At 39.0% G+C, this 25192-nt stretch overlaps 1 protein-coding gene across 2 annotated transcripts in view; it reads left to right on the plus strand.

The window, feature by feature from the left end:
* The window catches only part of APAF1 (apoptotic peptidase activating factor 1), a 73022-nt gene that overhangs the window by 27110 nt on the left and 20720 nt on the right, over positions 1 to 25192 (plus strand). For both annotated transcript variants that reach the window (XM_037068557.1, XM_037068558.1), the window contains exons 13-20: positions 3097 to 3223; positions 4176 to 4301; positions 6722 to 6853; positions 8054 to 8179; positions 13930 to 14091; positions 17501 to 17629; positions 20125 to 20250; positions 23401 to 23520. In XM_037068557.1, the coding sequence (XP_036924452.1) occupies positions 3097 to 3223; positions 4176 to 4301; positions 6722 to 6853; positions 8054 to 8179; positions 13930 to 14091; positions 17501 to 17629; positions 20125 to 20250; positions 23401 to 23520 (1048 nt within the window). The remainder of the gene's footprint in view (positions 1 to 3096; positions 3224 to 4175; positions 4302 to 6721; positions 6854 to 8053; positions 8180 to 13929; positions 14092 to 17500; positions 17630 to 20124; positions 20251 to 23400; positions 23521 to 25192) is intronic.

Below are 25192 nucleotides of genomic sequence, written 5' to 3' on the forward strand. Positions count from 1 at the left end.
TGAGGCGCAGGGAGGTTGAAACTTGATTAAGCTCATGTGGCTTACTGCAAGGGATTTAAGCCCTGGGTCAGTGTAGCTTTATTTCCCACGCTCTTTCTGTGTGCTCTGCTACTCTTTTTTTCCCCTTTTCTCCCCCCAACCCCCCCGCCGTGCTACTCTTTTTATTTTTTTGTTAGATTTTATTTATTTCAGGAGAGAGGCAAAGGGAGGGAGAAAAAGAGGAAGAGAAAAACATCAATGTGCAAGAGATGTATCCATCCATTTGCCTCTTGCAATCCCCTAATCGGGGACCTGGCCCACAACCCAGGCATGTGCCCTGATTGGGAATCAAACCAGTGACCTTTTGGTTCATAGACCAGCACTCAGTCCACTGACCCACACCAGCCAGGGCCCCCAGGCTACTCTTACAGCTGGAAACAAGTGAGAATAGGTATCTTTTCACAAGTATAATTTATATCTGCATTGAACTTTAGGTTGATGTCCGTTATCTCTAAAGCTCTGTCACTCCCTTTTGAAATAAGTCAGCTTGCTACGGCTGATTCCCCTTATTTAGTTTACTTCACCAAACGTTTGAATTTCTCTAATGTGCTAAGTAAGCATTATTACTAAGTGCTAAGGCTCCCTTTTGCTCAATCCCTTCACCCTTCCTTTAAAAAAAAAACATTTTATGTATTTATTTTTAGAGAGAGGGGAAGGGAGGGAGGAAGAGAGGAAGAGAAACATCGATGTGAGAGAGAGACATCGGTTAATTGCCTCTTGTACAGGCCCCGACCAGGACGAAACCCGCAACCCAAGCATGTGTTCTGACCCAGAATCGAACCAGCAGTCCTTTGCTTTGTGTGATGAAACCCAATCAAACTGAACCACACTGGGCAGGGCAAGGAAAGAGTTTCTTAAAAAACTTTTATTTAAAGTTAAATTTTAATTTTTTTGTTTATTTTATTTTTATTTTAAAATCATCCATGTTCCTGATGCTTAAAAAATCAGACAACATTAGAGGAATATAAAATGAAAAGTCGAAGACTACTCAGCTTACCTCTCCTTCTGACATCCCAGAGCTAACCACTTTGGAACACTTTTGGTGGAAGAGGTTTTACTCTCCCTGGAAGCAGCCTCTGACTCATTGAGGCTAGGTTAGATCTGTCTAGATTCTAGAAGGCTTGTTACCCATATGATAGCATTGTCTCCATTTACTTGCTTGTGTCCCATAATAGTCCATGCGTTCTGAAGTATGGAATTGTGTGGAGGTGAAAATAACAGGCTGGCTCTCGACTGCCTGGGCTTGAATCCCACTTCTGATATTTATTAGTTGTGTGTAACTAGGGAAAGCTATTTAGCTTCCCTCCCCTGATAGTACTATTTCATTGCATTGCTGTGAGGATTAAATGACATTGTGTATGTATACAAACATGCACACATATGTGGTGTGCCTAGAATAGTACCTGGGTCATAGGAAGTGCTCAGTAAATATTAGTTGTTGTCATTAAGAATGGCATTTTGCCTATTGCCTGCTTTATATAGTTAGTATTGTCTAGAAATTTGGGGGAGATTGACTGAATCCATGTTTTAATTAGCAGCTGAAATAGAATTTTATTACTTGATTTGATAATAAATGGGCAAAGTTTTATAAGTTATTGTTTATTATTTTTACTTTTTTATGCTGTGTATTTTTTTCTACTCCATCACAACTTCATTTCAGTTCCTGATTGTCTTTCATAGAAGAGTCATTCATAGTTGTATTTTCTTAACTGGGTTTGACCAAGTCGTATTCAAAGAATGCTTTTTCCCAGACCTGGAAAGCCCTTTTTTTTTTTTTAAAAGAAAGATTTTAGGTTGATATAAGCTTAATTTAACCGAGTTTCAGCTTTGAAAGAAATTATGTTTTTATGAATTCATTTGCCTTTTAATACATTTTGGGCATCTACTATGTGCCCCTCATAGATAGGTCACTTTCTGAGTTTCGTTTGGGGAGTTAAGTAGATAGGTCAAGGGGAAGGAAAGAGTAGTTTCTTAATCTAATTCTCTCACGTTTGCTAGTAACTTAATTGTTTTTCTTCCAGGCTTTCATCACTCTAGTTCTGATATTATAGTTCTCTGTTTTATTACTTCCAGTAAAGTGTAATACCTTTCAGATATGGCTGAGTCTGATTTACCATTGTGTTTCCTTTTTCTTTTGTTCTGTCTTATGGGTGGGTAATTTTTTAAAATAATAACAATATTGACATCTGTATGTGCCTGGCAGTATTTAAAGTGAATATCATTACTCCTATTTTACCTATTTTTTTCCTCCATGAGGAAAGAAAACTTACTAGGCTAATTCATTTGCTTAATTCACTTCTACTTACCTAATAAGTAGTAGAAGTGAGGTTGCTTTTTAAGTTTATCTGACTCCTAACCTTTGACTCTTTAAATTAAGCAGGATACCATTTAATACATGTACTTGTACTCAAAGTGACTGACTCTGAAAATCTGACACTGTTCGATGCTTTTCTCATTTTAAATGTACTTTAGGGTCCTTTACCCTTTAGCCCATGAGAAATAATATTATATTTATACCTGTGGGACAATTAATATTCAGTAGATTAAGTTACAGAGAAAATTAAGATAGCTTTAGTTTTTTTCTCCTTATGTGAAAATTACAGTCCGAGAAGAGCAGTTATGAAGTACATCATCACAGTGGGGGGTGTGGTGTCATACTTTAGTTAGGAAGTGAGCTTCATTTTGCTGGCTTCCTTTTTAAAAAATAGGGAGTTTTTTGAGGGTATTCCTAAATATTGTTTTTTTCTGCACATATTATTAAAGTATCAAAGGAAAAATACAAAGTGAGATGTATTTGATTCACTAGATTTCTTCCAACTTAGTGACATTTATAACACATGACAGGTTTCTTGATATAGGGTAGCACTTTTCTTAAAATGTCAGTTTTTTTATGTTATGCTTTTTTTCTTTACATGATCTGTGCTGTCATTTACGTGTTGGTAATTTAAGAATTTTTATTTTTGGAAATATAAGTTAAAAGACAGTTTATTACTGAAAGGAAAGAATCGCCTTTGCTCTCACTTATTGGGTTTCTGTTCATTTTTTCCTTATCCTTAGAAACAAAAAAACCATCAAGAATCTGTCACGCTTGGTTGTCCGCCCCCACACGGACACTGTTTACCATGCTTGCTTTTCTGCGGACGGTCACAGAATAGCTTCCTGTGGAGCTGATAAAACCTTACAGGTAACATCTCTCTCACGAGAAAAATTGAAAAGGACATGCACCCAATGCTGTGCGTATTAGAATATATTTAAATCCTAAAGTTCAAGTCAATTGCACATCGGAAATAGAGAAACCCAAATCTCTTGAACATTTTATGAAGGCTTTCTCTAGAGATTTTAAAGATATAGTTGTGTATTTTCATAATTCTAAACTTGCCAGTCAACACAGAAGTGCCTTTTACCCTGCCGGTCGGTTAGCACCGCCCATGTGCCAGCTAAAGGTAATGAGGAAATGATAATCGTCGGAAGACATAGGACTTCCTAGCTCAGTGAACAGGGCTCTGACTAAAGAAAAGTAATTAAGTAGAATACCTGTTTTATTACCAGCTCAGGCATAGACTTCTGACAGTAAATGGAATTGGGCGAGGCTATTTCCTAAGGTGCATGAAGGAGTTTCCTGCAAGTTCTCATTTGCTTTCAGAAAATATGAATGAGTGCTTTTCTTTAAACTTCTGCTGTAACTTGATTTTGAAGATAATCAGGATCAAATTAGTTAAAATTTATAATTAGGATAGCTTTAGTCTTTGTAAGATTATGACTATAACCCTTATTTATATATGTGTGCTTTATTACTAACTTTATTAGTTTTGGCCCTTTGAGCCCCAGAAAGGAATTATATTCCATGAAATATTTTCTATTTCATTGTTGAGAATTTGCCAAACTATTTTCAAGAACTGAAGCTATACCCTGTTAGTTCTTTTTACTACTATTATAAAATTTAACAATGGATAGTTCTGTATTTCTGTTAAAGCATGTGAATTGCGACAGAAACTGATTTTTGGAGTGATTTTACTGAGGTTCACTTCTGTTGCAAAGTAACAGTAGTTAAGAACTTTTAAGGAAAGATTTTTATTGAGTAATGGTTTATGGTTAAGTGGTACATAGTAAAAAAGATTTTATTGTTGTTTGTATAGGTGTTCAAGGCTGAAACAGGAGAGAAACTTCTAGAAATCAAGGCTCATGAAGATGAAGTGCTTTGCTGTGCATTCTCTGCAGATGGCAAATTTATAGCGACCTGCTCAGGGGATAAAAAAGTGAAGGTAGGGAAACATTTTCCTCTTGAGTTGTAATCACCACAGAATCCGTTTTCTTTTTCCATAATAGAGGGACTAGGGTAAATAGGCTTAAAGGGTGCCTACCTGTTGATCCACTAACTTAGGCAAATCAGTTTTTCTTGATTATAAAAAAACACTGTCTGAAAACTCCTTGTTTTTAAGCCCCAGCAAAAATATCTAGGTTGATTAGATCGAGATATTTACTAGGCATCTGGGAAAAACAATTACAAATTAATAAATTTGTCTGCCATCTGTCCACTGGTTTGTGGGTTACATATCAGTAGCAACCTTTGAGTGCACTGTGACTGGAAGTGTTGCCGCACAAAATTATTATCTGAGATTTGATTCTATTATAAAATATATAATTTGTGAAATGCAGCCCAATTTTTTACCTTTATGAACTGGCTTATATTCAGTGCAAAACTAGATGGATGGACAAATTAATAATTAAATTAGGTTACTAGTCTAAAAAATAAATAGAGAAAAAAATATAGGGTAATTTTTAAAAAAGGTTTTGTTTATTTATTTTTTGACAGAGGGGAAGGGAGGAAGAAAGAGAGGGAGAGAAGCATCAATGTGTAGTTGCCTCTTGTGTACCCCGTACCAGGGACCTGGCTCACAACCCAGGCATGTGCCCTGACTGGGAATGGAACCAACAACCCTTTGGTTTGCAGGCCGGTACTCAATCCACTGAGCCACACCAGCTAGGGCAATGTAGGGTAATTTTTATCTTTGTTAATTTTTCTTTCTTGTCTTTTGTCCCTAAATTTGGCTTTTAGCCAGAGCATTTGTGCAGAATTTAAGAGAAACTGCCCTGGCTGGTGTAGCTCAGTGGATTGAGTGCAAGCCTTCGAACCACACTATCGCGGTTCAATTCCCAGTCAGGGCACATGCCTGGGTTGCAGGCCAGTTCCCAGCAGGGGACACATGAGAGGCAACCATACATTGATATTTCTCTCCTTCTCTCCCTCCCCTCTAAAAATAAATAAATAAATAAATGAAATAAAAAAAAAGAATTTAAGAGAAACTGAAGTCCAGGGTCATGTTTTATATGATAAATGGAGGGGAGATTTCACTTCAGGCTTTTTACAAAGGGATTATGGAGTGCTAAATCTGGTGAGGTAGGGTGGGCCTTAGTGGGCCTGGGGACAAGACAGCCGGCTTGGAAGTTTTCCTGGAGTTTGTACCCACTGGAAGAAGGCTCTGGAGTATCCAGACTAAATTGAGATCTTAGAAAAATCTGCTTCTTGATGCATTTCGTGATTTTACAAGCAGCTAGTTAATTCACGCTATAGACTCTGCGCTGGGTGAGGCATGGAGCTGATCACTCTGAGCAGTTCCAAAGTCAAAGTTGTATGGACTAAAGGGTAATAATACTAAGTTTTTGTTTTCTAAGAATTCAAAATTGAAAGCAAGAGGCAGAAATTAAAAGAGCTTCAAAATAAAGGAAACTCTCTGGACCTCTGGGGAGTGCACTGATGAGATAGAAAGGAAGTGCTGTGGGAGGGACATTAGAACCTCTGGGAGGCCCAGAGCCCTGTGAAGGTACATTAGGTAATTTATTTCTTTTCTTTGTGTTAGATGCAGTAGACTGCTTCGTTAGTTAGTTGTCTTATGTAGTAATTAGATGGTGACTACCTTTTATTGTGAACTCAATGCTGCAGGAGGCTTTATACTATATACTTTCTCATATTCTCATTATCAAATTCACACTACAATTTGTGAAATAATTATTGATCTCATTTTTCAAATGAAGAAATAGGTTCAGAGATGAAATCATTTGCCCAAAGTCATACTAATAACTAATGGGGGACGGGTTGAAAGCTAGGTTTCCCTCAGAATCTAAAACCTTTTTCTTCATCGAGCCATCTCATCTGCCTTTACTTACTTATTTGGTACCCTGAAGTCAACAGAACTCTTAGCGTGTCCTTTATCTCATTTCATACCATCTTATGTAGGATGGGTAGAAGTATCCCCGTTTTACAGAGGAGGGCACTGAGGTGCAGGTAAATTAAGGGCTTGACCAAGGACACACAAGTTAAAAGTGGTACAGTCAGGTCTTAGGTTTCCTCCTTCCCAGCTGAAGTTCAGTATTCCATCCCTGGGTAGCATTCCTCTGTCTGCTTTCATTCATGTGCACACCTGAAATCTCGCCCTTGAAGAAGGTAATGTTCTCAGGAGATTCCAGTTATGCTATAGGAAGACACATGTGTAGATTTGCAAGTAAAGCTTTAAAAAATTTTTTGCCAAAATATTGAAATATTTTAGGGAAACCAAAGGTATTCATTAGCATCATGTCCAACTGGGAACATCTGGCAGACAGGATGGATGGCATCCACAGAGTGTCTTCTTTGTTTTATGGAAAATGAGGGATAGTTGTAAATTTTGTTCTCTATTCTCTTTAGATTTGGAATTCTGTGACCGGGCAACAAGTGCACAGCTATGATGAACACTCAGAGCAAGTCAACTGTTGCCACTTCACCCACAACAGTCATCCCCTTCTCTTAGCCACGGGGTCCAGCGATGGCATCCTCAAAGTAAGCGTGGATCGTGGGAATTACGCGGTTTTGTAGACACATCAGAACATTGCCTTTGATTTTCTCATACATTGGCTTCATCGGGGCTCTTCTGGTTGCATAATATAAACTTTCATATTAGCTTAAGCAACAACAATGAAGAAGATATTACTGACTCATGTAACTGGAAAGACTAGGGGGAGCATAGCTTCGGGCAGAGCTGATTCCAAATGCTTTAATTACGTTCTCAGCCTTGAGTTCCCTCTCCAGGTCTAGACGCTGCTTCCTTCTTTGTTGGTTCAGGCATGTTCTCTCTGTGTGACAGGAAGTGTGGCTTTTCTCGGCTTGGCTTATATAGGCCTTATAGCTCATAGTCACAGAGGAAGAGAAACTTGCTCTTCCCCAGATCTGGTAGATTTAATTTCAGAGAAAACTCTAGTTGACCTGGTTTGGGTTGTATACTCATTGTTAAATAACCCTGCTGGTCAGTGGGATGGAATCCGTGGATGGACAGAAGGTTTCAAGTTTAGTCGTGTAGAAATCGGGCAGATGAGGGGGGGTCAGCTTCACTTGAATTGTAAGTGGGGTTTGATTCGGAAGAGAGGTTTTATTGTTCAAAGAAGGAGGGGAAAAGGTGCAGGTAGGAACAAAATGTAAAAAATGAAAAGCCAAAATCAAAAATAGATGCTCATTTCGCATGTTTGGTACTGCTTTGTAATTTAAAATTATATAAGATGACGTTTTTCCCACTTAAGTGGCATACTAAAGATAGCTAGATTAAACTTTTTCAGATCCTAGAGATATTTGCTAACTTCTTTTGGATTGTTTTTGGCTTGGTTTGTGCCCTTTATTTTTAAATGTCGCACCATTTTTGTAATGGGACGTTGAATATTATTTATTATAGAGCTGAGTAAAATGTAATAATGACTCCAAAATACCTTTTGAAATATCAGCAACTGTTCAGTTATTTAGTGCTTCGACTAAAAGCCTAGGTGAGCCTCTGAGTCCCTCAGTAGATTGAGGTGCTGATGTAGGAGCTGCCCCATTACTTCTTAATCACAAGTTCACCTTTGTGTTTGACGTCGTTATGTTACTGTGAATTGAACATCTGCCTGTAACTGGAAAAGTTTAAATGAGAGGGAAGAAAGAACTTTACATTATTTTTAATTTTTCCCCATTCAGTACTAGTTTTTTAGTTGTCTTTTTATCTTTCTCAAACAGCTCTGGGATTTGAATCAAGAACCTTGTCGAAATACCTTGTTCGGCCATAACAATTCAGCCAATCACTGCAGATTTTCACCAGACGATAAGCTTTTGGCTAGTTGTTCAGCTGATGGAACATTAAAGGTATGCTTTTGTTCGGTATTAAAACAGGTTGAAATTTTATGGCCTTAGGATATGGAATTAGGCTTCCACTTTTCACATTTCTGCAGGAAGAGCTTCATCTTCCAGGAGGATATTTATGTAACTGTAGTTGCTTATTACAATGATTGTTTATTAATGGTTTGCTACCTTATGCTTTAAAGTTCATAATTTTGAATTCTTAATTTTAAGCATGTATTTTATTTTATGACTTCATAAAATCTTTTAAGATCTATGGGGGTCAAATTTGTAAAGGTCTTGCTTTTTTTCTTTTCTTTTAATGATATTTTTTTATTTTTTGAGAGGGGAAGGAAGTGAGAAAGAGGGAGAGGAACATCAGTGTGTGGTTGCCTCTTGTGCGCCCCCCACTGGGGACCTAGCCCCTGTCCCAGGCATGTGCCCTGACTGGGGATCAAACCAGTGACCCTTTGGTTTGCAGGCCAACACTTAATCCACTGAGCTACACTAGCTGGGGCAGGTCTTGCTTTTATTTATCATTTATTTATTCTACCTTTTACGTTTTTATTTACCTGTTTTTGACAAGTCATATTGAGGGAAAACCTAGAGGTAGGGAAAAACGCTTATTTAAGCCCCCTGGAATTATAGTTCTAAAAAAGAAAAACCCTAAATACTTTCTCCTTAAATTAAAAAATATATATTTTAGTTATTTATTTTTAGATGGGTAGGGAGGGAGAGAGAGAAACATCAATCTGTTGCCTCTTATATGTGCCCTGGTCGGGGGGTTGGAGGGGGTACCGAACCCTCAACCTAGACATGTTCCCTGACCAGGAATAGACCCATGACCTTTTGGTTTACTGGAAGACTCCAGCCAGCCGAGCCACACTGGCCAGGACTACTTAACCCTTTTTTTAGCCTGGTCCCATCTTCTCCATATTCCCTGGAAGAGTAAAATGCAGTTTTATTTTTAGTCTTCTTTTTTTTAAGTTTAATGTTCTTTGGATTTGTGTACAATCTGTGTGAATTTGTGTACACTCTTTACTCTTTTCGTTTTGTCACCTGTGGTCATCTTCCCCTTGACCGCTGGTATTTTCTTTTTGAAACTGTCATTTGACATCAGTGTTTCTTCTTTCCCTTTTATCTCTCTAACTCCTTCTTTACCTCTTTTTCCTGCCCACTGAAGTAGAACTGTTCCTCTAACACCTAGTGTTGTCGGCCACTTCCAGCACCTGCCTTCCCTCCCAGTTCATCCAGTCTCATGGCTTCAGCTCTCGTCTCTTCTGTGGGTGACTTTTGGATGATTATCTCCGGCCCTTGTTTCTCTTATGTGCTGTCCTGGTCCCTTACCACCTGCCGCTCGTTGTCTCTTAAATAAAACTCCTTGCTTCATACTTTCTGTACTCCGAACTGAACTAATTGTTTTTTTTTCTCTCTAAACCTGACCCACTTTTTGTGGCTTCTGTGTATTTCAGGATTTTGATCAGATCAGAGTTTGAGGCTTATGCCATTCTGACTGAGCACAGTTGAGCCATGTAGTGTATGATGAGTATTTTTCCTTTGTCATACAACTTGTTTTCTTTGTGAGTCAATGCATAGTACCTTTAACATTGTAGTTTTGTTTTTTCGTTTGCTTATTTTTTTATATGTGCTTATCTAGACTAGTTTGTCTTCAAACTATCCCTTGTCTAAATTACTTCTTATATCATTCAAACTTATCAGGTATTTGTTAGAAATAACTTTCTTGGAGGGTTTTGTCTTGCTTCATTCTGATTGGTGATACTATACCCAGTGTCCATCTGTCCTTCTGGGATCTCCCTTTACTGTCCTGGGAATTCCTTTTGTTTTTCTCTTTAGTTGAAACCCTTTTTCCTGTATTTCTTGTCTTTCTTAGTTTATTTTCTCATCTTGTTGGAGAACTCCTCTATCTTCCTAAGAAAGAATCTTTTGTTTGGAAGGTCAGTTTTAAAGACCTTGCCTATCTAAAAGTGTCTTTTTCTAGCTTCATACTTAATTGATATTTTTGACTGCATACAAAATTCTATGTTGGAAAGAATTTTTCCTTAGAATTTTGGGGACATTGCTCCTTTGTATTCTACGTTCCACAATTGCTCTTTATAACATTTGAAGCCATTCTGATTCATATGAGATCTAGTTTCCTGTATTGAAACTTTTAAGATCTCTTTGTCTCCAGTATTTTTCCTGTTTAAAATGCTATGACAGTGTGCCTTGGTTTGGGTTTGTCTTCATGTATTGTGCTTGGTACTTGGCGACTTCTTTCAATTTGGAAACTCCAGTTCTGGAGATTTCCTCAAAATTATTTGATTTATTTTTTCTACTTTCTCTTTTGGGAGTATCTGTTTGTTTTGGATGTTCTCTTATTTTTTTCCTCTCTTTCCTTCTTTGTATGTTTGTCCTACTTTCTGGAAGATTTCTTTAGCTTTATTTTCCAATCTTTCTATTGAGTTTTAAATTTCTGTTGTCATATTATTTAACAGCCAATTTTTATGACCAGTTCCTTCTTTAATATTCTCCTTGTTTCATTTGTGCAATATCTTTTATCTATTGCAGGTATTAATCGTTTTTTTTTTAAGCTTTTGTATTTCTGTATACTTGTTGTTCTTTCTGTTAGTTTTGATTTTGGTCTCCATTTTAGAGATATATTTGGACATCTGCTTTATTTCTGAGTACAGCACCCATGAACTGATAGGAAATTGTGAACTCTATTGTGGGTTTCCCTGTAGGGCTATCTGGCTGTCATTTTCCATGGTGAACTCCTGATGTCAGACTCTTTAGGTTTTTTTGTGTTGATCTGGTGGGGTAGTCAGAGAAAAATCTTCCGCCTCCTACCTGTAGGGTGTAAGTGTGGCAGAGCTCTCAGCACCTGGAATGTAGACTCTGTCCAGTTCCCTGTTCTCAGAGTGGTGACCTTGCTGTCAGTCGTGTTGGGTGTGGAACAGCCCTCCATGCTTCAGCCAGAGGAGGGGTGTGGCAACAGGGACTGTGTAGTAGTGGAGGGTATTTCAAGGGACTTCAGCGATTCCTCCTGATTAACGCCACCTTTTCCAGAAGGTTCCAGGCGCAGCACTTGCTGAGCACTTTGGAATTCCGTGCTGTGAATTGGTCAGTTTGTTGGCTTTCTGCACTGTGGGCTCAGGATTCAATTTTTAGGAGTCTCCTTAACTCTTTCTGCTCTTTAGCCTTCACAGTTTTGTTGCTGTTAAGTCTTCCCTCTTCCTCCTTCCCCTTGTGGCCTAGAGAGAAATTCTCTTCACTGTTGTTTCTCTTCACATGGGTTTTGGGGGGTTTGGAGATGAATGTGTGTTTCGTCCATACCTTTAACCCGAACCCTATTTCTTTCAGTAATGCTATCGTCTCCACTCCCCTGTGCCTAAAACTTGGGAATTACCTGTCTTTTCACTTTAAATGTATTTATCAGTCACTTACTGAGTACTTATTATGTACTAGGTATTTGGATTTTAAATGCTTAAAAAATGTATAATTCCTGGCCTGAAGTTGTTTAGTATCCAGTTGGGAAGGAAGGGACTGAATGGACACACTATGAAAATGGTCAAAGTCTGTAGAAGGTGCTCTGAGAGCAGATGGCTCTGTGGGGAAGTAAGTTCAGGCACCAATGCTGCACCCACACTGAACTTGTTCTTTCTTTTCATCATTCTTGCTTTCCCATTTTGTACTTGAGCATATCTGACCCCTTAGGTCATATCTGACCTGGAAAACTCCAGGTCCTAGAATTTTTCTTTCTTCTTGGTGTTGAAATTCTGTTCATCTTAAGGTGGTGTAAAGTAGGCTAATCTTCAGGGGGGAGAGTGAGCTGGCCACCTCTGCAAAAGCGTGCCTTCAAGCCCACAGCTCAGGTATAGCATTTTGTTGTGCTGGACCTTTACCTCTCAAATGGCATGTCTGACGTATCTGGTGTTAAAGCCATCTGTGTGCTTGTCTCACCTCCTCACTAGCATGTGAACTCTGTATCTGACTTATTGATACAGTCTCAGAGTGACTAGCACAGTGGTTATAATGTGTTTAAGATGATAAACCTTTGCTGTGTCCACTCAAGTCAAATGAAGACTTCTCCAAATCAAGAGAAAACAGGATTTAAAGTTGTCAGGGATGGGATTTTTGTTTCATGTGTGAGCATTAAAATGTGATTGTAGAGCACTCTCAGCAGGGGACAGACTTGACTGCACTCTTGGTGAGAACTGCCTTGTGGCAGCTTTCCCAAAGTGCTGTTAGCCAGTGTCATTGGCTGGTTCGCACTGATGCAGTGATGCGTAATAAGCAGTGGTCCTGCAAAATGATGTTGGATAACAGCATTTCAAGGTCAAAGCTTTTACTTTCTGAGAGGATGGAGAACTGTAAAATTATTTCCTGCCTTGAATAGCTCTATAATCTTCCAGGCATCTTGTTAGACTATCATGTCGATAAATGTGTGTTTTTAGGCCCTGATGATAAACTGTTTCAAAGTGCAAGCTTTATTTAGAAATCGCCATTGGAACTGTGCAAAAGCTAGGGTGCATGAGGGTCCCTAAATACAGTGCAGTGACTTGCTCAGAATGGACCACTGGCACTTCCTTGGCCCCTCGATATGTGTAGCATTGCGTCACTCCTTGGAGAGGCGCTAGAGTCAGGTCCAGATGCAGACGATGTAGTTTAGACAGATGGAATGAAGTTGAGTTGTATTAGTTTTATTTATCTTTCTTATATTCAGGCAGTAGTTGCTTTGTTTTTTATATTAAGAGGGGAGTGTGATTTCTCGTATATTCTGGCTTCTGGTACTTTTATTTAGATGTTTTTTTCTCTTAGTGTCAAGAAAAACTTTTAGTACCTGATGTGTCTCTTGCTTCATCCAACTCACCCACAGTTGTTGCAAGGGGAAAGGTTTCGGTTTTGGCTATATTTCTTAGTGTACCTAGTAATTCTCTAAGCTCAAGAAAGATTTAAAAATGTGCCTGGCTAGAAAAATCAGGTTTTACCTTGGAGTTGGTCATTGAAAGCTGACTTAAAGCTGGAGAAGCAGCTCTTGGTTTTGGCCAGCCCTTGGTCTGGGCCTGGCAGCCACTGCCCGCCCTGTGGAGCTGGGACACTGCCGAAAGCCCAGGGGAGTAAGGGTGGATCTTCTCGAAGGCCTCTGTCCTTGCGCTGCCCAGAGGCTCTGCTAAGTGAGTAGGTTTAGGCTTTCGTATCCCATTCCTCAGGGTCCCGTTGTTTTGGAGCCCATCTGGCCCTGTCACGCACACACTGTGTCTTGCTTCCTTTCAGCATATTCTTCATTGTCCATTTTCAGGGACTCCTCATGTCTCTGGATGCTGTGCTGGGTTATAATTCGGCCTGGACTGGGTCCTGTGCAGTGTCCATCCATGCTGTGCATACGGTAGATGTGAGGCATCACACTTCATGCTTGGCACAGCAGAGGGCAGCAGTGGCCAGTCGTGAGTCCCTTCATCCTACCTTTCCTCCACGCTCATCCTCACTGTCAGCACCTGCCTTCCTCCACACCATGCAAGGCTCTTTCAGCACTTCATGTAGTTTTGCATTCTGCATTTCAGGCAGGGCTTCTAATTGTTTTCTTTTCAGGAATGTACCGAATGAAACTGGAGTTGTTCATTTAAAAGTTCTATAAAAATGTCATGCATAAGTAAAAATAATCCATTAGGTAAGGTGAATAATTTGTGCGATATTTGATATGGATGAAATTCTAGAGGTGTGGTTTGCGATTAAAACAAACAAATCTTTTTTTTAAAAATTATGTTTACAATTTACAGCTTTGGGATGTGAAACCAGCAAATGAGAGGAAAACCATTAATGTGAAGCAGTTCTTCCTAAGCTCAGAGGAGCCTCAAGAGGACATGGAAGTGATAGTGAAGTGTTGTTCGTGGTCTTCTGACGGCTCCAGGATAATGGTGGCTGCCAAAAATAAAATCTTTGTAAGTACCAGTATTTAAAAAAGCCACATTTAGTCTAATTTAAACACAGTTAAATCCTCAATTTTTTGCATTGTACCTTTTTCTTGATATAAATGGAGCACAGCTGTATGGTCTGGGGTAGGCTCCGTAATGTTTCATAGTTCTCAGCACTGCGCTGTAGGGAATGTCAGAAGGCCTTGCGAGAAGCGGTTCCCGTGGCCATGCAGGTTTGGGAAGTGTCATGTGTCTCTTTCTCCAGCAGAGGCACTCAGTGTGTACTAACATATTTAAGGCCCCAAGAAGTCCTACAATACAGAAGCAATTTATGTTGTTTAATCCAGTGTTTCTCAGGTTTATTAAGAACATGGAATACTTTCTGCATCAGTTATTTTGTTGTTCTACAGTTTTTGAATACATTGGTTTAGGTGATTTCCAAAGTGCTTTCTTACCCCTAAAATTTTATGATTTTGTGAGAAATAATGACTGAAGACGATTGTGGGATTTCAATGAAGTAAATGAGGAAGTTACACAAAAAAGTAAATGACAAGGAAATGCCTTTCTTTTTTCAAATCTAATAATAGCTTACATTTGTAGTATTCAGCATGCTCTCATATATAATTTCTTTTGATATAAACATCTAAGGGACAGAAAGATTGCAGTGACTGTGATAATAATGAGGCAACTGAGGTTCAGAGCAGCCAAGTAATTTATTCAAAGTTACACCATGATTTGGAGAGCCAGCTTTTCTGATTTATGGCTCAGCGGCATTCCATTCTAGCAGTGATTTTAAAAGACTTGAATAAGAGATACTACAATTTTATTTTATTTTTAGCTTTATTGATGTATAATTGAAAAAATTGTAAGATATTTAAAGCATATAATATGATGTTTTGATATATGTGTGCGTTATGAAACGACTCCCCCGCTTGGGTTAATAAGCACAACTGTTGCCTCGCAGATTTACCTTTTTTTGATGAGAACGTGTAAGTTCTACTCTGGGAATTTCCATCATGCAATCGGGTGTCAAATTCATTTTCACTGGCAGTCACATAAGTCTCACAGTTGCCTTCAAGGGGACAAATGTAATTTTTGGACTGTATAAATGTAACTACTTCTTAACCAGGGGCAAGGAGCTCAGTGCTGCTGCTGGGTAGAAACAAGGTGCCGGGCCAGATAAAACCAGGTGGAGGGCTGGATTCAGCCCGCGGGCCTTGTGTTTGCCACCTATGCAATGCAGTGTTCTTATCTCTAGTCACCATGTGGCACATTATGTCCTCAGACCTTATTCATCTTACAGCTGAAAGTGTGTGTCCTCTTACCAACTTCTTCCTATTCCCTCACCCTAGATGGTATATTTTAAAGAACACAACAAAAATATACAATATAGTTATATAAAAACTCACCGAGGGATTGTTTATGTTATTGTTATTGATCTGTAGCTATGCCCCTTGGATCTGGGCTGCTTAATGGTTTATACCTTTATTAGGAAACTAGAGGAAAATATCTCCTTTTGTCTTAAATTTGTACAAGGCTGTAAGAGTAGAAAAGGAACTGCTGCATATACCAGATTTAAAGATTTAAACTATTTTTTGTTGTAAAATGTATAGATATAAAGTTAGCCCCTTTAACCATTTAAAAATGTACGATGTAGTGGCGTTAGTCATATTCACAATGTTGTACAACTATCACCACTACCCTGAAAACGTTTTTATCATCCCAAACAGAAACTCTGTGACTAGTAAGTAAAAGCTCCACATTCCCTTCTCTGCAGAATCCCCGATGACTTCTAATTTAATCTATGAATTTACCTATTCTAGATATTTCGTGTAGGTGGAATCATAGAATACTGGACCTTATGTGTCTGGCTTATTTCATTTAGCATACTGTTTTCAAGGTCCATCCCTATTGGAGCATGTATCAGAATTTTTATGGCTACATAATACTCCACTATGGGGGTATGCTACATTTTGTTTATCCTTTCATCTGTTGATGGACATTTGGGTTGTTTCCCCCTTTCAGCTGTTGTGAGTAATGCAGTGAACATTGGTCCGCAAGTATCCGAGCCCCTGCTTTCAATTCTTCTGTGTATATACTTGGGGGTGGAATTGCTGGGCCATGTGGCAATTCTGTATTTAGCTTTTTGAGGAACCACCAAATTTTCCCATGGTGTCTACCATTTATATCCCTACTAGCAATGTATAAGAGTTCTAGTTTCTCCACATTCTCGTCAACACTTGTTATTTTCCTTTATTCTGTTATAATCATCCTATTAGGTGTGAAGTGGTATTTCATTGTAGATTGATTTGCATTTCCCTAATGACTAATGGTGTTGAGGGGAATTTGAACATTTTAAAAGATAGGTTCTAGTGAGGGAGGAAAATAGTTTTATATTGCATGCCCCTTATTTTACCTATTAAAATAAAGCTAAGATTACCCTTCACTACATGTAGGTCCTAATTTCTTACTTTTGGTCTCTCCATTCTCCTATTTCTTTCTAACTCTTCTGTGTTGTTAGTGCACTCCTATTGTTAGGTGTTTTCTTTCTGCTACCCCATAATTGGGACAGCTGCTGATTTCACATTTGCCAAGTTTCCTCTGTCACTCTCAGCCACTAATTTTTAAGAACGACCTGTCCTGGAAAGCATTTTAAGTATGATTGCCTGTCCTTTTGGTTGACCCCAGATGCTGTGCTGCAAACATCTGCGCGTGCTTGCAGAGCTGTGCACTCCCTAAACATTTTCATGGCTCCCACTGAACCTTGCTTTTTCCTTCATTAAGACTGTTTTGGTCTTGAATTCCTATACTGTATATTGGGATAAAGGTATTTTATCATTTGGCAAAAGTCTTTGGAAGAGTAGATTCAGCATTTTATAATCTTTCAAAAATTGAAATGAAGCTTGAATTACTCAAAAATAGCTCTTTTTGGTTCAAAAATGGGGAGATGATTGCTCATAATGGAATAATTTGGTAGCTCTGAAGAGAACTAGAAATAATTGAGCTAATTTCATGTTATCAAGCCTCTGCTCTATATTAGTTCGATCATCTTTATTTTTGAGTATCTATTTTCTCTTTTGAATAAACAAGCACTAGGGAGAATTGCTCTGTATGTTAATTGGGGTACTCCATTCATTTATTCACCGAGGTTTGATTTCTCTCTAGGCCAACTCGAGAGATTATCTGTGATACATTTTCCTTTGTAGGAAACATGTTTCAAGATGAACTATATTTTAAAAGTGTATATATGTTGATTTATATCTTACTTATGATTGTCAATAATATGCCAATTATCAGTAATTATAATATTTTTCCAGGATTTATATTTTATATTTGAAATGGATATTATTTTAGAAATAGATGTAGGTTCAGTTTGGGTACAGGTTAATTGAAAAAATACTGTACTTCCATAGATCTCTCTCTCTTATTTTGACAGCTGTTTGACGTTCAGACCAGTGGTCTATTGGCAGAAATCCACATGGGCCATCACAGCACCATCCAATACTGTGACTTCTCCCCCCATAACCATTTGGCACTGGTGGCTTTGTCCCAGTACTGTGTGGAGGTGAGCAGTTGAATCTACACTGTGAAGTCTGTGTCTCCAGAGGTATAAGGATGATGGGGAATGGGCTGTAAATCGTTAACTGCTGAAGATGTTTGCTTGGGAAATTATGTAGTATTTTTTTTCATAGCATAATAACTTAGAGCTTTAGGCTGTTAACTAGATAAGCAGCCTTATTACGCTAGCAGTGGTAAAAGACTTGCTTTGACGGTGTGACACATCCTATTGGGGATGACGGTGTCAGTCACCAAGAGCTTGTTGGGAGGCTGGTGTGTGCCACAGTCTGAGGAAACAGTGGGATGACCACTGGTTTCCTAAGCAGAAATGTGGCATCTCTTAAACGACAGAGGCATAGACTCTTCTGTGCAAGAAATGATGGGAGATGAGCCCAGTTCACATTTCTTAGATCACGGAGAAGGATAAGATGGAAGTTAAATTTGGAATTGGTTAACCTAGAACGTTCATTGCTAAGCACTAATGAATAAAGTAACTTACAAATTATAAGAGTTTCTGCTCAGAGTCTGTATCTCACTGGCTCTGGAAGAACCCCACCAAGTGAATAGCTATATTAATTTTCTTAAGAAAGCAATGAATTCCCTGATACTTTTCCTCCAAAGATGGATTTGTTTTTCCAGGCTTTGTTACCACTCATTCCTTGAGTGCATCTTGCCACCAGGTAGTTTGAAGCCCCTTGTGATTACAGCCCAGGAAAATGGGGATGGGCCTTTATCTGGAAAGTAGGGAAATTCTTTTGGTTCACAGGCTCTCCTCAAACGAAGCTTGACTACTGCAAGCACTTCTTCAGTGTTCTGTGCTCATTTCAGCAACTCTTAGTGAGTTTGCCAGCCTTGCCCCTTACTACGAAGGTATGTGTAGGGAGGGGAGGAGGGTTGCTGAGCCATGGGCCTTCATGTGGAGACAGGCGACATGAGAGTGAGCAGGGCAGCGCTGTCAGCAACTCCTGATTCTAAGTACAGCAGTGCGGCTAATACTGAAGAACGTCCCTGCCATAAACCGTTCATGGGAAGCCAGGGCAGTGAACGTGAACAAAATCCAGTCCTGTTTGAAACAGTGGGAAGAAATAGGGTGCTGTGGGCAGTGTTCTCTTTGGCTGAGGCCTTGGACTAAACGGTTCAGAGCTGCTGGGGCATCTTGCACCTTACGTGTAGATAACAGCCTCAAGTTAGGTCTAGTTGGAAGTTCCCCCTTTCTGGGCTTTTGTCAAGATGTTTAGGAGGTGTGGAGGTATAACCCCGCTTCCTGCTTTTCCTGTACTTCTAAAATCTTTACCCTATTCTTAGAAAGCTCCAGGAAACATTGTCTTTCTTCTAGAAATACAGGGACTTGGTTTTGGAGACTCTGGGTGACAAGGAAATGATGGAGGGGAAGAACCAGAAGGGAAGAGAGGGAAGGATTTCGAGGGAGATTTTTCGGTAGTGGAAGCACTTTCATTTCAGTGCTTCAGCTCTGGATGCCCACTTTGGACTCCAGAGAAAAGGCAGAGAAAATTTCATGTACTTAATTTGTAACCATAGAACTCGCTGATTGAAAACCACTGGGCATGTGATGAAGCACTTGTTTGTCCATGCTAGTTCTGAAATCATAAAGTAGGTCTGTAATTCAGAGTGTAATGAGAGGAACTCAGCCACATATGGTACTTCATTAAACTGGAATATATTTGAGTAATTTACAGCAGTGCTGAGGACAAAATGCAGCCAGGCTGGTGGCAGACACTGGTGATTTAAAATAAGCGTGAATAACAGGAGAAGTGTGTACATGTACAGTTAGTACACTCATTTATTACAGGGTTTTGCAATCAGTGGAAATGAGGATTAGATGACAGTGGAAAATAGTCTGAATATGGAAGCTTCTTGCGTTCAGCTATTTTTACTGTTTTTTAAAAAATACATAAAACGTTTACATGGTTCTGAATCAAAGCTTTATAATAAGTGTGATCAGAGAAGTCTTGCTTTCTCACTATCCCTTCCTTTTTAACCTTTCCCACCATATAGGATTTTGTTTCATGGTCCAATGTTTCTTTTTGCATATACAAGTATTTATATGTATTATTTATCTGCACATTTGTATTCATATATGCATTTACATGTTTCTCATTTTTATGTTACATAATGTGTGTATACATAAATCCACACATACATATATGGTATAGTATATATATTCTTCTGCAAAATATATAGACTCTGCTTTCTTTGTAAACAATATTGCCTAGCGACTAGTCACTGTCAAGGTGTTTTTCTGGTTACTTTTTATGGCCTCATAGTAATCCATTATATGTATTATACATGTAGTTTATTCAGTTGGTCCTACTGATGGTCATTTGGGTTGTTTCCAGTTTTTTGCTATTAAAATATTGATACAATGAACAATCTTCTGCACAAAACACTTAGTGTGTATGTGTGTGTGTGTGTGTGTGTGTGTGTGTGTATATATAAAATGCTAATGAATGTGATTTCCTGTATGCTGTGTTTATTCTATAGCTGTGGGATGTGGACTCACGTGTAAAAGTAGCTGATTGCAGAGGACATTTAAGTTGGGTTCATTGTGTGATGTTTTCTCCTGATGGATCATCATTTTTGACATCTTCTGATGACCAGACAATCAGGGTGAGAAATGTTGAGCGTTTCATTTTAAACATTTATAGATGGTAAGCTAAGCCTCCTACAAACTAAGAAATTAATGGGTGATATTGGGAAAAGTAAAACAGAAAACTATTAGATTCATATATGTCCTTGGAAATTGTGATTATATGGACTGTAACCGTCTCATTCATTCAGAACATGCTCATTGAGTATCACCATGGACCAGGTGCTAGAGAAGTCCGATGGTTAGACTATAGTTGGTCGACTTAGATATTACACTTGATTCCTTAGAGAAGCATCGACTCTTTCCTCTACCTTGAATTCCACACCCAGTTACTTGTCAAATCTAATAGCTTCTACCTTTTCTTTTTCTATCATTTATTTGTGCTTTTCCATTTCAAGTTGAGGTGCTCATTACTTCTTGCTTCTCTTGCATTAGTTTGTGCCATAAGTCTTTTCTTTCTTGGTTTTCTACATGTTGCTTCCAAGATATTTTTCTCATGTACATATAGTCATGTCACTTTTGCTCAAAAACAGATAATGGCCCCCTTGCCTGCCAAAGTAAATAAATTCTCCCAAGTCTACCATCAGACTTCTCCACGATGTGGCCTCTTCCTGCTGCAGTCTGTCTTCTAGTTTATTTCTGCAGGTAACCGACACTAAAGTGCTCACATTTTCCCAAATAGCCTGTAGTTCCCTGCCTCTGTACTTTTGCTCATGTGGCTTCTAATGTTTGGAATAACCTACTTCTTCATACCTCTCCTTGTCGAAATCCTAACAATCCTGCAAGCCACCACAACTTGTATATTTCCTTGTATTCTATTTGGGGGATGCCTCTCACTTCAATGCCTATATGACAAATAACTGTCATTTTCTTTTTTAAAGATTTTATTTACTTATTTTCAGAAACGGGAGAAGGGAGGGAGAAAGAGAGGGAGAGAAACATCAGTGTGTGGTTGCCTCTCATGCTCTCCTGGGGACCTGGCCTGCAACCCAGGCATATGCCCTGACTGGGAATTGAACCAGCAACCCTTTGGTTTGAAGGCTGGCACTCAATCCACTGTGCCACACCAGCCACGGCTGTCATTTTCTTAGGGTACTTATCAAATTATGCCCTGGATTTAAGTATAGATTTGATTTACTCCTGACCTCTAATGCTATATTGCTCTTCTGACATGTTTGTACATTCTAAATTATAAACTTGTTGAGGCCAGGGACCCTGGTTCGTCCCTGTAGCATCTAATGCAGTGTTTGTACAAATTGTAGTTAAAATTTAGTATTTACTGTATGCCTAATGTTGTATAAACTGCTGACCATGTATCTGTTTATTCTCACAACAGTCCTTTTTGCAGCTGAGAAAACAGACACAGAAAAAGAAAACAGAAAAGGTTAAGTCAGTGCTACTTAAAGTGCAGTCTCAATAAACCTGAGCCAGAATGTAAATCAACGCACTGCTTCTTTCATGAAGAAGTCTCGTTAAAAAAAAACAATTTTATCACTAAGTATACTGTTAACAGTGTGTTTCGTAATATAGTTAGTTTACCTTCTGGTACAAACAGTTTGAGGACCACCAGAAAGTCCTTGTCTTTGAATAGCACTGGCTTACACAATTTGCCCAAAGTTACAGGTCGAGTTAGAATTTATACTAAGGCATTTTGGCTCTAGTGCCCATTANCTTTTTCTATCATTTATTTGTGCTTCTCCACTTCAAGTTGAGGTGCTCATTACTTCTTGCTTTTCTTGCATTAGTTTCTGCCATAAGTCTTTTCTTTCTTGGTTTTCTACATGTTGCTTCCAAGATATTTTTCTCATGTACATATAGTCATGTCACTTTTGCTCAAAAACAGATAATGGCCCCCTTGCCTGCCAAAGTAAATAAATTCTCCCAAGTCTACCATCAGACTTCTCCACGATGTGGCCTCTTCCTGCTGCAGTCTGTCTTCTAATTTATTTCTGCAGGTAACCGACACTAAAGTGCTCACATTTTCCCAAATAGCCTGTAGTTCCCTGCCTCTGTACTTTTGCTCATGTGGCTTCTAATGTTTGGAATAACCTACTTCATCATACCTCTCCTTGTCGAAATCCTAACAATCCTGCAAGCCACCACAACTTGTGTATTTCCTTGTATTCTATTTGGGGGATGCCTCTCATTTCAATGCCTATATGACAAATAACTTTGTCATTTTCTTTTTTAAAGATTTTATTTACTTATTTTCAGAAACAGGGGAAGGGAGGGAGAAAGAGAGGGAGAGAAACATCAGTGTGTGGTTGCCTCTCATGTTCTACTGGGGACCTGGCCTGCAACCCAGGCATGTGCCCTGACTAGGATCCAACCTGTGATGCTTTGGTTTATAGGCTGGCACTCAATCCACTGTGCCACACCAGCCACGGCTGTCATTTTCTTAGGGTACTTATCAAATTATGCCCTGGACTTAAGTATAGATTTGATTTACTCCCGACCTCTAATGCTATATTGCTCTTCTGACATGTTCGTACATTCTAAATTATAAACTTGTTGAGGCCAGGGACCCTGGTTTGTCCCTGTAGCATCTAATGCAGTGTTTGTACAAATTGTAGCTAAAATTTAGTATTTACTGTATGCCTAATATTGTACAAACTGCTGACCATGTATCTGCTATTCTCATAACAGTCCTTTTTGCAGCTGAGAAAACAGACACAGAAAAGGTTAAGTCAGTGCTACTTAAAGTGCAGGCTCAATAAACCTGAGCCAGAATGTAAATCAATGCACTGCTTTTTTCATGAATAAGTCTCGTTAAAAAAAAACAATTTTATCACTAAGTATACTGTTAACAGTGTGTTTCGTAATATAGTTAGTTTACCTTCTGGTACAAACAGTTTGAGAACCAGCAGAAGGTCCTTATCTTTGAATAGCACTGACTTACTTACACAGTTTGCCCAAAGTTACAGGTAGAGTTAGAATTTATACTAAGGCATTTTGGCTCTAGCGCCCATTACATTTAACACTAACTGCTTGTTACCGTAGCATGTAATTAGCAAATACTTATTGTTGAGTTACAATCTAATAATTGACAAATTTTTAGCATCATAGACATTTTGAGTTTGAAGCTTGGTTTGTATCTTGCTGGAACTTGTCTTTGTGATATTTTGGAGGATACAGTAATCTAATTTTATTTTTTTAAATCTCTTAATCAGCTCTGGGAGACAAAGAAAGTGTGTGAGGACTCTGCTATAGTTTTAAAGCAAGAAATAGATGTCGTATTTCAAGAAAATAAAGTGATGGTTCTTGCAGTTGACAATATAAGACGTCTGCAGGTGAGTATTTCTTAGAAAACAAATGGAAAAATTGTTTTGATTGAACTCACAATTCACATTTTTTTCTGGTTTGCCTTTGGACTCGGGATGAAGCACAATCGTTTGGTGTCCAGCAGATACTCAGTAGGTGTCAGCTGAATATATCAGCCTTGAGCTGAGGCTCAGATAGAAATAAAAAGGTGACACCTTGCCTTACCTCATCTTCTGGTGGTATCAGTGGTCACATGCCTTGATGTGCATGGAGTCTAGGATATCATGAGGACAGATCTGAACTTGTTCACAGTAGTGATTTAGACTTGTCGGAGTGTGTAAGGAGGATGGGCGTACCAAGGGAAGCATTATTGCAGGGAAATGATAACAGGGTCTTCGAAAGAACAAGTCACCTTAAGTGAAGAAAGAGTCTGACCCGTTGGAATTGAGGTGGAAGGAGCTGGGCTTTATGTACTGAAACACCCCTGTTTATTCACTTATTTACTCACACGTTTGTTCAAGAATGGTTCTTGAATGCTTCCTACGTTCTCAGAGAAGGCAAAAATTTTTGAGGTAAAACCGAAAGGTCTGTATATATTATTTAGGGATCCAAACAGTTGTTCCGTAGACCCTGCCCCTCAACAAAAAGCTGAGGGATCCATTAGAAGAAAGCATGTGTTGACGGGCTGAAGAGGAAAGGAGCCCTGGAGTCAGGTCCGTTGGCAGAGGATTGATAGTTGGAGTTTTGAGTGGTGGTAACAGAGAGCACATGCCTTAAGCTCACTGGGGCTTAAGATAGGGAGCAAGAAACTCGAGAGAATGGAAGGAGATAGTGAAGCAGTGCAAGAACCAAGAGAGAAACAATAGAGAAGAGGAGAGAGAAAAACGGAGGGTCATGCATATTGAGAATATGAGAAATAGCAAGGGCTTGAGAGAGACTAGCAGAGAGTAGGGAAGAGCTGAACAAGTTATAAAGCTGTGAAGTTCAGCCTGATGCAGTGGAGAGAACAGTGACTTCGCTCAGGAGACCCAGGTCCAAGTTCTGGCTTTAAGTTCCGTTCGTTCTGTGATGCTGAGTAAATTGCCTCACTTGCCCGAGCCTCACTTTCTTCACCTATAAGGTCCTTTGCATCTTTAGAGTCTGTGAGCTGGTTATACGGTCAGGATGGAATGAAATTCAGGAGACAGATACCTGGGGCTACATTGTCTATGGCCTGTGGTGGTTTTTCCCTGTCTGTTGTGGGGGGTTCATAGTCAAGCTGTGGTACACTTCTAAATACAGCTTGTTCTATATTTTGCAAGTTTTACAGTAGTCCTTAATATGTCGATCAGGAGCTCCTGATGCCCTGCATTTTTGAGATGAATTGGGATGTGGGATTGAATGTGACATCTTTGTTACTGATTTTTGGCAGACTTATTCTTCCAGTTGAGATATTGTCCACTGTCGTTTTCTTGTCAAGTTCAGTGTCTTCATGCTTATACTACCTTCATTAAATTTGTGCAACCAGAGGCGGAGAATGTGGGACAACTGTAATAACATAAACAATAAGATACTTAAAAGAAAAAGAAAAAATTGTGCAATCTTTAACAGTTGTAATAACTCAGACTTAAAAGGAAGTCATTTGACTATAAAAGTATTTATTTTATTCTATGTCAATGATTGTGGGAGACTGTCGAGCATAAACTGACAAATAAAAGTTTG

Source organism: Sturnira hondurensis, unplaced genomic scaffold, assembly GCF_014824575.4.
Source record: "Sturnira hondurensis isolate 20B ecotype Veracruz unplaced genomic scaffold, ASM1482457v3 Scaffold0017436, whole genome shotgun sequence".
NCBI lineage: Eukaryota > Metazoa > Chordata > Mammalia > Chiroptera > Phyllostomidae > Sturnira > Sturnira hondurensis.